Source organism: Aricia agestis, chromosome 11 (genome assembly GCF_905147365.1).
Source record: "Aricia agestis chromosome 11, ilAriAges1.1, whole genome shotgun sequence".
NCBI classification, from domain to species: Eukaryota; Metazoa; Arthropoda; class Insecta; order Lepidoptera; family Lycaenidae; genus Aricia; species Aricia agestis.
In genome coordinates this window covers 7,064,340-7,078,439 of record NC_056416.1, presented here as the reverse complement: position 1 = coordinate 7,078,439, position 14,100 = coordinate 7,064,340, and the positions used below count along the sequence as shown (strand labels likewise).

The 14,100-nt window shown below is 39.9% G+C and overlaps 1 protein-coding gene across 19 annotated transcripts in view; it reads left to right on the top strand.

Moving 5' to 3' along the window:
* Window positions 1–14,100, top strand: part of LOC121731807 (kinase D-interacting substrate of 220 kDa B) — a 62,860-nt gene that overhangs the window by 36,117 nt on the left and 12,643 nt on the right. For 12 of the 19 annotated variants that reach the window (XM_042121459.1, XM_042121444.1, XM_042121443.1 and 9 more), the window contains 15 exons: window positions 1,311–1,420; window positions 2,143–2,363; window positions 2,619–2,776; window positions 5,350–5,553; window positions 6,855–6,998; window positions 7,410–7,707; window positions 8,397–8,604; window positions 9,280–9,417; window positions 9,935–10,105; window positions 10,456–10,572; window positions 10,998–11,199; window positions 11,482–11,661; window positions 12,175–12,189; window positions 13,100–13,291; window positions 13,589–13,853. In XM_042121459.1, the coding sequence (XP_041977393.1) occupies window positions 1,311–1,420; window positions 2,143–2,363; window positions 2,619–2,776; window positions 5,350–5,553; window positions 6,855–6,998; window positions 7,410–7,707; window positions 8,397–8,604; window positions 9,280–9,417; window positions 9,935–10,105; window positions 10,456–10,572; window positions 10,998–11,199; window positions 11,482–11,661; window positions 12,175–12,189; window positions 13,100–13,291; window positions 13,589–13,853 (2,623 nt within the window). The remainder of the gene's footprint in view (window positions 1–1,310; window positions 1,421–2,142; window positions 2,364–2,618; window positions 2,777–5,349; window positions 5,554–6,854; window positions 6,999–7,409; window positions 7,708–8,396; window positions 8,605–9,279; window positions 9,418–9,934; window positions 10,106–10,455; window positions 10,573–10,997; window positions 11,200–11,481; window positions 11,662–12,174; window positions 12,190–13,099; window positions 13,292–13,588; window positions 13,854–14,100) is intronic. The other 7 variants (XM_042121445.1, XM_042121454.1, XM_042121462.1 and 4 more) reach the window with 1 other exon arrangement.

Below are 14,100 nucleotides of genomic sequence, written 5' to 3'. Positions count from 1 at the left end.
AGGGTCGTGATGCTCGCTCGTTCACTCTCTTGGCAGCGAGGCCAGAATTTATGAAAGTAAACAATACTGAAACTACTTTTGACTTGCAAAATGTGAATCACGTTCCAGACTTACAGTAGTCTGAGATGAGACAGTTGACAGATGGCTAAATGTGTGAAATCAGAAGTTTGCCAAAGATTTTGTAGGCACCATACTGTAGTTCTCAAAATTAAGAAAATATAAATAAAACTAATATGAAGTGCTACTTATAAGCACAATAATATTTTCACCAACCCTGCTCTGTTTAGAGCAACCTATAAGTTCAGAATTGTAAAGTTGCCAAAGCTTTTGCAGTAACATACTACATTGCAGTCTACAAAATTATAAAATAAGAAAAGAAATATGACATGACACATATGACAATAAGTGTTACTTATTACCATAAACCTGTAATACGACAGTATATATTATAAGTCTATGCTTATTACACTTTACACTCAAATTATTTTCTGTTCAGACTTTATAGCAACCGATTTGGGCTCACTTCAAGCTTCACCGACAAAATGTAAATGCTCTATGAAAATGAGCTACACATAAAATAATTAATATCCCAATAAACTGATAACAAGTGTGACAAATTATTAAATTCATAAAATAAATCATCTCAAATGTAATATGAATATTTTGACCCAAATAGTTATGATAGAGCAATGACCAAGTGTATTCTGGACTGCGCTCCCAAAATTTGTGTATTTATACATGAGATGGAATACTGCCAAGAAATCAGTGACAACCGACATTCTTAAATCTAAATTAAATATACGTACACTAACGTTTTCTTTCATAAACAGACTATAAATAGAATACCGTTTTATAGCTCAGCGTAGCGCAGTAAGACGTAATTAGTAATTACCATACCTATATCATGTAATTATAGTGGATAGGTTAGTACTTAATATTCTCTAGAGTCTAGCCGGTTTAGGCTTGGCCGCATTATAATATGATTAAGATGCTGTAGTCATATCGAGTCCTGCATTCGGATCTATTTTAGGGACATGTTTTCCTCAGTTTTCCTTTCCATTTACTCGTTTAAAAATTTGAAGGTCCTATCCGCTCCCCAAAACATTGTCAAATATAAATAACACATTTATATTTGACAATGTTTTGGGTACAAAGTTGAAGATTTCTTTTACGAGTATCAATCGATCAAAGTGATCAATTGATAACTAACTACATAATCTTTAACTTTGCAGAAAACCTTCATAATAATATTATGATTGACCATTCAATATAGATTAAAAATATTTTATGAAAATGTATTTTGTTTGCAGGGAGGATGGACGCCTCTGATGTGGGCGGCGTACAAGGGGCACGAGGACATCGTCGCCCTGCTCCTGGAGAAGGGAGCCGATGTGCACGCGCATGGGAACTATAACATAAAGTAAGGCTTTTGGCACACATGACTTTTACGAACGCACTTTATTCCTTACTAGATGATGCCCGCAACTCCGTTGCGTTAAAACTCGTTTATCTCGCGGGAACCGTACATTTTTCCGGGATAAAAAGTATCCTAGGTCCTTTCCTGGGACTCAAAGTATCTCCATGCCCAGAAAACTCGCTTCATCGGTTTGGGCGTGAAGAGGTAACAAACAGACAGACAGACAGACAGACAGACAGACAGACGGACGGACAGACGGACAGAGGCACATTCGCATTTATAATATTAAGTACTTATGGTTAATAAAAATCGTAAAACTACTATAAGGTCGAGAACCTTTTTATTTGAAGTAGAATGTATCGAAAAGCCAACTCGTATAAATTAACCTCTGTGTAAAAAAATCTTAGTAAGGGGTGTTTTTTCCTTCTTACTAAGTCTGCACCTCAGAACAGGAAAATAAGGTCTGCACTGTGTGATGTTTAAAGACCTTATAATCTTTTTCCCGTAATTAAACCCGTAGTTTCATTTGCTTGCAGCTGAACGTTTTTAACGAATCTTTGTTAAGTATTACTTTATTACATCTACTTATTCGCTGATCTTACAAATAAATTGCACTATTTCTAGTATTATATATAGTTGCAATTTGAGGCATACTAGAAATATTACAAATAAATTGCACTATTTCTAGTATGCCTCAAATTGCAACACAATATCTTTTGTTCCAGCTCGCTAGTATGGGCGTCCGGTCGGCGTCACAGCGCGGTCGTGCTGCGGCTGCTAGCGGCGGGCGCGCGGCCGAACTCGTGCGACAAGTACGGCACGTCCGCGCTCACGTGGGCGGCGCGTGCGGGCGACGTGGCTGCGTGCGCGGCGCTGCTGCGGGCGGGCGCCGACCCGCACGCCACCGGCATGTACTGCTGGACGCCGCTGCTGCAGGCCACGCACGGTGAGACAGATACGTAATAAACTTCCTCCAACAACTCAACACAACCTCTTTAGAGTGTGCGACGCTACTGAGCCATTACCGTTTTCGTACGTCACGCACAAAAAAATACTGTCAAAATACATAGTGACCTGTGACGATAATGATCTACTGCTATAATAGTTGTGGATCTTCTTAATCTAAATATCGTTGTTTAAAAAAATCCCATTCTCAGCAAGTTATGAAGACAAAATATGGTGATGATTGTTTCGTTTCCAGGTAACCACGTCGAAATAGTTCAGATGCTGTTAGAGCACAAGCCCAACGTGAACGCGTTAGACAAGGACGGCTGTACAGCCCTCGCGATTGCGTGCAAGGAGGGGTTCTATGATATCGCACTTGCACTCATATCGTCCGGCGCTTACATTAACGTACAGGTAATATAAACTTACAGAAAACAAGACGTATATTTTGTACTAGATGACGCACGCAACTCCGTTGCGCCAAAATTCGTTTATCACGCGGGAACCGTACATTTCTCCGGGATAGAAAGCATCCTATGTCCTTTCCCGGGGCTCAACGTATCTCTATACCAAATTTCAGCAAAATCGGTTCAGCGTTTCGAGCGCGAAGAGGTAACAGACAGACAGACATACACACTTTCGTATTTATAATATTAGTATGGATTTCGATTATTTATAAAACATATCTATCTGTGACCTTTGCATGCTTAAGGGCGAACCCGTGTGGGTTGGTAAGCTATTTTTTGTACAGACTAATGTGTTATACTTAGTGACTTTGGATCCGACAGCTCGCTCTTAATCAATCAATGATTAAATTAATATTCATACGCCTGTCTTTAAAGGCTCTAAAGTACTTTTCAGTGAATTTGTTTCTATCATTACATTCATGGAAACTCATCAGCTCAACATAATATAATAACTATAATCGTCCTTATAAATTTTTAGGGGAATACCTTATAGATCTTATGATCAAATTGCTAACTTAGTAACCTAAACACCAAGATCGAATCATTTATATTGAAATAACATTATAATTTTGTAAATCGTTCGACAAATTCGGGTTTCGTTCTTAAAGACGATTAAAAGTAACCAATAATAAGGGTTATAAATAGATAATTCATGGTGTGGTGACTGGTGGTAGTGATAATGATGATGATGAATGTAACTTGCTTAGTAGCATACCCTAAACATGGACCACAACCACACGACAACCACAACCACACCACGTGGTGCGGCGTATATTTCATATTGTAAATGAACTGGACTGTTCACACGTACCACATTTTGCAGTCGTTGTCGACCGCGTGTGTCACCGACCACATCGCAACCACAAGCGAACTAGTGGCCGAATACTGACAACACAACGACACAACGTTGCGTCGATACAATGACAGTGCGCACACACCTCCCGCGCTCTTCCCCCCTCCGTTTCAACAAGCGACAACGCAACCACGTCGACATTTTGTCGGTACCACAACGCATTACGCAACTACAAAAGGCTGCAGCGACACCATTCACAACGGAACCACTGCTTGACGGTATTTTGTCATTGCGACGTGGTGTAGTTGTGGTACGTGTGGGTTGGCCTGAAAAAATGTGATAAAATTTGACTTCTAGAAAATATTATTCTCTTCAAAAGCTCTGAGGATATAGGATACTTTTTATTTCATACTAATTGAGTCGTGAACGAAGTTGCAAGCAATATCTAACTAGTATTAAATAATAATAATGCGGATTTACTTAAAGGTGGTAATCAAGATTAGTTCTGTTATTTATACACTTATCTTGAAGAGGGGATTAGTAAATTATATTTAAATGTAAATAAATCAGTTTTGAGTTCACGCTCGTTGACGAGTTGCTAATTAAAATGAGTAATGGCTCGCCGTGTCGTCTGTCGCGGTTATTTACGATCTGACGACAGTTACGTTTAAAATTTACTGTTTTATGTTATTAGACGAATATTTATGACCTATTTAACTCGTATGTAAATAAAGATAAGTAAGTTATAAATATTGATTGTGCGGATATAAGATATTATGCCACTTTTATTGGCTTATGATGACGTTATCTTTCATTTTACATTAGAATCTTTACTTAAATATTGGCGTGATATTTGAATAAGGATTAATTTTAAGGTGTTATAAAGATACATAATATAATTAATACATTACGCAGAATCAGTAATAACTCAGTTTTAAAATCCATACTTCCATACTAATATTATAAATTCGAAAGTGTGGTTGTCTGTCTGTGTGTCTGTCTGTTACCACTCGAACCGCTGAACCGATTTTGCTGGGTATGGAGATACTTTGAGTTTCGGGAAAGGACATAGGATACTTTTTATCGGGCGTCATCTAGTGTTGCATAATACATAACAGCACCGATCTATATATTAATACGTGAGTCAAAAACTTTGTATCCCTTTTGACGAAAAATGGGGAAACGTAGGTGAATGAAATTTTGCACAGTTATAGTTTATATGGTGAAGGAGTGCATCGAGCTAATATTATTTTGAAATTATGCTTTTATCATACATTTTTTTAAGAAATAAAACATTACACACACTACAACACACACACTAGGAAAAATGACAGATTTTTGAGTGACAAGCCTATACATACGAATTATACTCTTTTATTTATGGTTGAAGTCTGTTGACAACAAGGTGACAAATTGAAAATGGATTATAGTTTTTTTTTATTGAATCTTAGATACTATTAGACAATGCTTACACGGCCAGTCTGAGATCAGCTAAGTCCCAGAGACAAGAGTTGAAAAAAATATGATAGTCAATATTTTTTACAAAATATAGGTAGTAGTCCTAATGTCGTTGAAACTAAGGTCGAATTTCGACCATTGGGCGATCTCTAGTAGATATGAATACCTCGATCATGGGATGCGCAGACACAATAGATTTTCAATTATTGTTATGCAACAGTCGGGTGCCGCTTGGGTTTGATGGGTTAATCGCTACTATTTCTTTATAGGACCACTCAAAAGACACACCACTGATTTACGCGGTGAAAGGCGGCTATAGGAACATAGTGGAGGCGTTACTGAAGAAACACGTAGATGTTGACTTACCGGGCAAGGAGAAGAAAACCCCTGTCTACACAGCGGTTGAGAAGCAACATGTGGGGATACTGAAGCTGCTTTTAGCTTCTAACCCGGACCTGGAGTTGTGTACTACGGTAAGTTCCTGTAAGACTTGCGTAAATGTAACGAAATGACGTCAAATTAAATTCGATATTAGATTTAAAAAATGTTGGCATAAGACATTGTCTATAGTGGCATAGGCCCTTGCGTTGCCTGAAGTAAAATTGTAAACATTGCAACTTCGCTGTCGAGGCTATTAAATGCAATTCGACTAAGTTCCCGGGTTATTTACTAGCTAAAGGCCAAAACCATAAAGTAAATAGACCTAGCGGAATAGAGCAACAATCTCGAGCTGTCAAACGAAACCGAAATTGGTTTCAACTGTGTGTAAAAATATGTGTACGTATACACTTACACAAGCATGATTGAACATGATTTCTATGAGATTAAATTGTCAACGTGCGGCACGTTTTTTTTTTTTTTTTTTTTTTTTTTAATGAAATAAGGGGGCAAACGAGCAAACGGGTAACCTGATGGAAAGCAACTTCCGTCGCCCATGGACACTTGCAGCATCAGAAGAGCTGCAGGTGCGTTGCCGGCCTTTTAAGAGGGAATAGGGTAATAGGGGAGGGTAGGGATGGGAAGGGAATAGCGAAGGGTAAGGAAAGGAATAGGGTAAGGGATTGGGCCTCCGGTAAACTCACTCACTCGGCGAAACACAGCGCAAGCGCTGTTTCACGCCGGTTTTCTGTGAGAACGTGGTATTTCTCCGGTCGAGCCGGCCCATTCGTGCTGAAGCATGGCTCTCCCACGTATAAGTATCCCACGTGCCGACTAGACGTCAAAAAAAGAGTGCTGCTGTCATGTATCATACGTCTCTTTTTACCAAGCAGTGTTACTGATAGTGACATCTTGCTCAGGCCTTTGTTTCTCTATTCCGCTAGGTATATTAACTTTATGAGCTAAACAGACCATTAGCCTGTTTACACACACGCCGTCGCGGCGGTCCGCTCCATTACTTATCCTAATGTTGTAACCGCCGTGTGTACGGGTATTATTATTATTATTAAGGGCAAATTGTGTTTCTATTTGCCCTTACACACGGCGCCGCCGGCGGCCGCGGACGCTTAGCTGGACATCCAGTTTCCAGATATACAGAAAGCTGGAGGGTGACGTATAGATGCGTGTCTGCTTAAGCCTTAAAGCATACCTAAGTTACGTGAGACGTTTTTGGAGACTTTTTCCGGTTTTTTTGGAAAGTTACTAAGGAACGTGAGTTTAAGCTTGAGTTTAATATTTTCCGAAAGCAAAAGCAATTAATGTCATATTAATAAAAATAAACACAAAATAAAATATTGCTAGAACCAAAAAATCTATTTATATATTTTTTTTCCAGACGGGCGACACGGCGCTACTGCGTGCTGTACGCTCGCGCAACGCGGAGATGGTTCAGCTGTTGCTGGAGAAACGCGCCCGCGTCTCCGCTGCCGACTCGAGGGGAGATACCGCGCTGCATATAGCCATGCGTGCACGATCTAAGGTGATTATTGTGTAATTAGTCTAACGCCCCGTTTTAATACTTCGACCGTGGGAACACAATAGACTATCAATTGTTATGCGGCAGCCGGGTGCCGCTTGGGGATTGATGGGTTGAAATCTCCCATAAGTTACAAACAGCTGATCTGTATGTTGTATGCTCGTAAGGTACCCCTACGTTAGCGGTAGCTACTTACTGCATATGTAAATCATATTGTAAGCGTAAGCTGCATAATAAGTTATTTGTCATTTAATCAGGTGATTAGTCGGCAGGACTTTGGTTAATTGTGGGTGCAAAAGACACAAGCTCTTTGAGCACATACGTTTTTATTTAAAAACATCTGAAGGCGTCTGCTATCTGAAGTTAATTTCTAAGTTTAAACATGGTATCTAAACGTCATCTTTTTTTCCACAGCAAATAGTAGAAATCCTGCTCAGGAATCCCAAGAACAGTCAGCTGCTTTACAAGCCGAACAAAATGAACGAGACGCCGTACAATATAGATATGAGCTACAACAAAACGATACTGGGGCAGATATTCGGCGCTCGTAGACTTAATACTAACGAGGACAATGAGAATCTCCTTGGCTACGAACTGTATAGTGCGGCGTTGGCGGATATGCTCGCTGAGCCGAGTCTCTCCGTGCCTATTACAGTGGGACTGTATGCGCGGTGGGGTTCAGGGAAGTCTTTTCTGCTGACTAAGCTTAAAGGTTAGTTACTTCTAAGCATATTATATGTTTCCAAACTAACTTATAGAATATACATAAATTAAATTGATAACTTATGAAGAGAACAAGCTCTAACACGTTCTAATGAGTATGATATACTAAGTTTGATGACAAAAATTTCTGGAATAGGCAACCGTTTCAGCCAAACCCTTATACATATATGGAAAAAAAAACTTGAGTGGTGTCAAGGGACACCCGAATGGAACGAAGTTTTTAAGAAATGTTCAAAAAACCCGTATACGTAGTATATAAACTCAAAAATTTATTAAAAAAAATGCCATCTATTGACACCCAGGAATACTAACATCGCGTCGCTGATATTTATTCTTAAAATCGCCATCTAGTTGATGCACAGGAATATCATCAACGCCCTCTGCCCCTACTATGCAGGTACTAATAAAAAAACTGTCGAGGTCAAATATCGTTCTGTCTAGCCTCTTTCGCGACGCCGAACGCGCCATAAGGAACTTCGTTCCATAAACAACGTAATTCTGTGTAATAATAGTAATCAGATCTATACTCTAAAGTCCTCATTCTAAATGAATATATCGAGAGCTGGCGAGCGGATGAGTATAACGGGTCACGTACTACTGCATTACCCCTTTACAACATCGGTAACAACAACCAGCTGTGGAGTATAAGTACTGTATAATCACCTATGTTCTTCATAGAGGAGATGAAGAACTTCGCCCGACAATGGAATGAAACGGGGTGGGCGTGGTCGTGGGCGGTAGCGTGGGGGGCGTGGCACGCGGCGCTCGCGGCGGCCGTGGCTACGGCACTGGCGGGCGCGCGTGCGTACGTCGCGTTAGCTGTATGCTTCGGACTCTTCGCTACGTTATACCTAGCGTTCTATCTGCTGTGGTACTTGGGTAACAGGTAAGAAAGATTTTTGATGCGTCGTGTGTGTAACAGATAAGTTGTAACTTAAATTAAATCAAAGACGCATGATGTCGTACAAAACTTACATCGACAGCTCTGAATACCAAAAAAATAAAATATATATACATATATATATATATATATATATATATATATATATAATATGATAAAGTTGCATGCGAGCAAACCGATCATCTAATGGAAAGCGACCACCATCGCCCAAGGATACGCGCATCATTAGAATAGTTAGTTAGAAAGTACGTTTCTGCTCTTTTGAAGAGGGCATACGATCGTTTTATTTGAAACAGGCAGTTAATTTACAATGTTCTTATTCGTTAAACAATATCGACTAACAAAGCTATATCAATGAGAGATAGACCCTACGCTATGTAGCCGTAAGGTCTATCGTGTCAATCGTCGTATCAAACAGCAGTCATATGTCTGTCTGACACGACATTTGACACGAAAGATCCTACCGTCCCACAGCAGGCTTAGCAGCATAACAACATTAGAAACGGGAAAGAATCAACAAACCGACCGATTTTAGTGATAAAATGGCGAATAACCTATGTCAATTTGTCACTTCTATTCTTCTGTAGAAAGAAACCGTTTCTATGGTGACCATGCTAAACCTACTGGTGGCAAATGATATATCGAAAACCCTCGTTCCAGATACGAGTGGTGGTGGTCGACGGGCGTAGTGGCGGCGCTGGGTCGGCGGTTCGGCTCGCTACTGCTGGTGCTGCAAGTTGTGTTCTGTCATCCGCCCGGCCCCAACGATCCACGCGCGTTACCCGCAACGCCTATACGGTATAGACTTACTTGATACACAGCTCTGTATATGCAGTATAGCGTATGGGCGGTAGCGTCCTATGGCGTCCTAGGGGGAGGGGAGTAGACAGAAGTTCGTACAAGGGGTGGCAAAATTAAAGTGCCCCATACTTAAAAACTATATTATGTATATATAATTGGAATCTCGGAATCGGCTGCAACGATTTTCATGAAATTTAGTATATAGAGGGTTTCGGGGGCGATAAATCGATCTAGCTAGGAATCATTTTTAGAAAATGTCATTTTATTCGTGTTTTATCGGATAGCTAGTTTTATCTTAAAGACTGAAATTTAATTAAGGACTGGCACATCGCGGTGCAATCACTTTATACTCGCTGAAAATTCCCTACTTATGTCTTCACCCTTTTGCCAATAAAAACGTTACACAATGAATTAGCTAAACATTTTTTGTCTCTGTCTTTATTTATTTTTTTAGTGAGGGGGAAAATGTATTTATCCAATAATTTTACCTAATCGTTTATGAATTCCACACCAGATTCCACTTTACTGAGGGTATGCGTTCGGGCGGCGGGCAGGAGGGCGTGGCGGCGGCGGCGCAAATGCTGGCCGGGCTGGCGGAGGCATTAGAGTGCCAGTACGGACGAGTATGTACACGGCTCGCACGCGCGTTCCGACCCACGCCCATATCGTCCACGTCGTCTTGGAAGTTAGTATTTCATAATTTTTGTTATACCCCTTACTTATAGAAGTGACACAATGAATAAGCTACACAATGTGGCGGCGGTACAAATGTTAGCTGGCGGAAGCGCTAGAGAGTAAAGTGCTAGACGAACGAGTGTACAATAGATTAGTGATCGTGTTTGGATCCACCCACCCATAGGCTGTTGTAAGTTGTAACACATTCGCACACTAGCGCACTAACTAAATATTATGCTATAAAGCTGTTTATTGCAACTTGTTTTTTTTTTAATTTATATTTTTGAACTGCTGGTTCCTGTTCATAATATAAATTGTTATGAAATTAATGTAACATATTATTTAAATGTTATTACACAGATGGCGTCGCTCGTGCTGCGTGCCGCACATAATCACGTTCGAGGTGGGCTTCGTGTGTGTACTGCTGGGTGTGTGCGTGCTCGTCATGTATCTCACCGACTCTGAGGCGGATCCTGCGTAAGTTTTTACGCTTCATTAACACTAAATATTGTTACAAAATTCAGAAGGCTATAATATCCTTCTACTGTTCAAGTATCTTCGTAGTTTAATGGTTAAGAGACTTGAAGTGACTTGGAAGTTGGATTCCCGCGTTGTAAAGATGTAGTTTTCAAGTTTACTTAGAACAATCAGACAGATTACATGATTAACTGATAAGAAAGATGATCTACGTTTACGGTTCTATACGTCTGATGGACCTGTAAAACTTTGCACCTGATCCCTCGGCAATCGAGCTTAGATGGATGACCAATCCGTCACACTGGTTTATAGAGAGTAAAGGAATAGAGAAAGGTTTTGTGTACTGCGAACACACTTAATCACTATAAAACCACTCCTAAGCTTTTTGAATAAAAGTCAAATAACATGCTACATTTTTATTTTAGCAAAATGGAGGTACGCGGTGGGGTGGCAGTGGGTGCTGGCGTGGCGGCTGGCGCGTTAGTACTGGGCGCGGCGTGTGCAGCGGGCAGAGCGTTAGCGGCACTCGCACTACCGCCGCGTACGCGACTCGCCCGCGCCGCACGGGCGGACCCGCACGCGCGCACGCTCGCGCTGCGTCCCGAAGTGCACGCGCTCACGCAAATTGTACGTTTACATTAATTTGGCCTTACTTGAAAACGGACTTTTTATTTTAATCAAATTTAAACACGTATTTACATCAAGAAGTTGGTTTTCCTGTAATTATATTACATAATATGAAAATTTGAATTATGTTAGAATGCCAATTAAGTAAACTTAAGAGTTCGTATACCTATATTCATTTTTTTTACCGAATTAAAAAGAATAGAAAGAGGTTCGGATAATTAAAAATCTACTGCCGTTTATTATTCTCCAGAGATATAATAACGGTAAAATTCTGTTCAACAGGTGACATGTTTAGACGCATTCACGGGGCAGCAGACGCGATTGGTGATCGTAGTAGACGCGTTAGACAGCTGCGAGCAAGAGAAAGTGTTGGCGCTCCTAAACGCCATACATGCTCTGTGCTCCGACCCTAAAAGCCCGTTTATATTGTTGCTGGCTATTGATCCACATATTATTAGCAAGGTACTTGTTTTTTTTTATTTATCAATTATAATAAGCAGCAACAATGTTTATAAATTGTGCCTAAGGTTTTTAAGAGGAAATTGCAAGACACGAAATTAAATAATATTTTTTTAATAACTAATTTTAATGGAGTAGTAAGTATAACTGAATGTTATGGGCAAATGGCTTAATCCAAAATTGAAATAAAAAGCAATCATTCGCTTTTTATTTCAATGTTATATTTATAACGTCTAATTTTATGCAATTTTCCTAAAAGAAATAACAAAATTAACATTGTTATCTTAACGTAGAATATTATTTAAACTGATGCTTCGTTAACATTCTTATTTTTATCTTGATTCATTTCCTAAAATGTGTCGATTCCCTAAAATCTGTTATTTGATTTTAAGAATAATGCTTCAAAACATTCTATTTTAAGCGCTGAAAATTCAACCTTCTTTACTATACAACTAGGACCATTCGCTTTCTACCCTTATGTTTAAAAAGGATGTTTAACGTATTTCCAATGCGCAGGTTGCTTGGATGGAGGTTAGTTACGTGTTGGGTTGTGTGTGTACCGGTCAATGTGTGTAGAACCCAGCGGGATGATTCACAATTCCCGTTTGATTCGAATTTGGAAACTTACCGAGCTGTTATTGCTCAATGATTAGCTTGAAGGACGTTCATTGGCTGTCTCGCAGTGGAGTTATCAAATCCGCGTCGAATTTAGCATTGTGAATCTAGCCCAAGGTCACCCAATTGGCTTGCATGACTCCCCTTTGGTTTGCTTTCAGTTCTACCACTCCCTCCCCTTTTTGGTAACGCCTTTGGTCTTGCATGGTCGTAATTGGTAATATCCAGCCACAGTATAACCAAGAGAAAAAAGTATATTAGACAGTATTCGGGTTTGTCGGTTTTGTTAATATTGTTTGGTTATTAAGAAATATTGGATTATGTAGCATTCCTACATTTGTATATATGCAATTGTAATGGATGTGTTTTGAATATAGGCGATTTGTGAAACTATGTGTAATGTTAATGAACTCGGATCAAAGAGTACCTGAAAGTATTACACAACCCTCCCTTTAATGTTTGTCAATATTCCGATTTCAATTTTTACTGAGGTTATATAAAAACCTGTCGCGCAAAACTACCTACAATTATTTAAGATGCAAATATTCCGAAATATGTTAGTCATTCAACGAACTCTTTCAGTGCAAATAGAATTATAAAATACCCCTATAGGTTGCGGCCCATTTCACCATTTAACTAAAACGTGTTTGTGGCCCGTATAAAAAAATTTAATACCGCTGCCTTATGATATCGGGCAATAAAGGTGAACAGATTTGTAAACATTCCGAAGTATGTTAATCATTCATACAGTGACTCTTTCAAACCATACAAAACGAAAGTATTAGATCTATCTATCACTTCTATAAGACACTTTTTAAATAACCAGGCAGTGGAGGTGAACAGTCGGCGCGCGTTCTCCGAGAGTAACATAGGCGGATGGGACTACCTTCGCAACATGGTGCAGCTGCCCTTTTATCTGCAGAACTCGGCCCTGCGCCGCGTCAAGGTCGCGCAGCTTGCTGCCGCAAGACGCCTGCCGCATGTCAATGAGGATTTGTCTACGTCGCTGCAACGCTCTGTAAGTAAATACAGTCTGGTCGCAAAGTACGTTGAAAATTCAAGTCAAATTACATTTATTAATAAAAGATACTTTAAATTTATTCGTAACTGAATGTTTTCAAATCGCAAGATTAGATTTATTCGTCAATTTCTTGTCAAATAATGTGAAAATAAATGGCACAGTTTGATACCTCTGGGACGACAAATTAATTTTTTATTACTGTTCACATCAACAACATTCAACTCAGTAACAAATGTGTCTATGGACGCTTTATAATTCTTAACTGTATGGTAAATAAACCGGGCCTTATTCCAGGTATCTGCCAGGCGCTTATCTTCAACCTCCGAGCTGATGTCCAGCCAGGAGCCGATCAAGGTGACGACCCACGGGGGCGGCGGCGGGTCCCGGCGTCTGCGTGCGTCCGAATCAGTGGCGTCGTCAATGGCGTCGGGCCTGCACCGCGCCGTCCCCGTGCCCGCTGGCGCCGCGGACTTATCGCGAGTGCTTCTGACTGATGACTACTTCAGTGATGTTAACCCACGCAGCATGAGACGACTGATGAACGTACTGTATGTTACGGGTACGTACCGAATACAGTACTATAATATTTTATTTGTAATACTATAAATAATAAGATTCTTAGCTTACTTAGGAATAAAAAATACGCATTAATGTTACGTACGCGACGTTAAAACATTGAAACACGATGTGTGCATTTATTGTAAAGGTGCCTATACAACAAGAAATGACGACTGTTTGATCTTGCTATTGACAAAGCCTTAAAAGGAACTACAAAACTCTATAATAACACTCAATTAATGTCTATG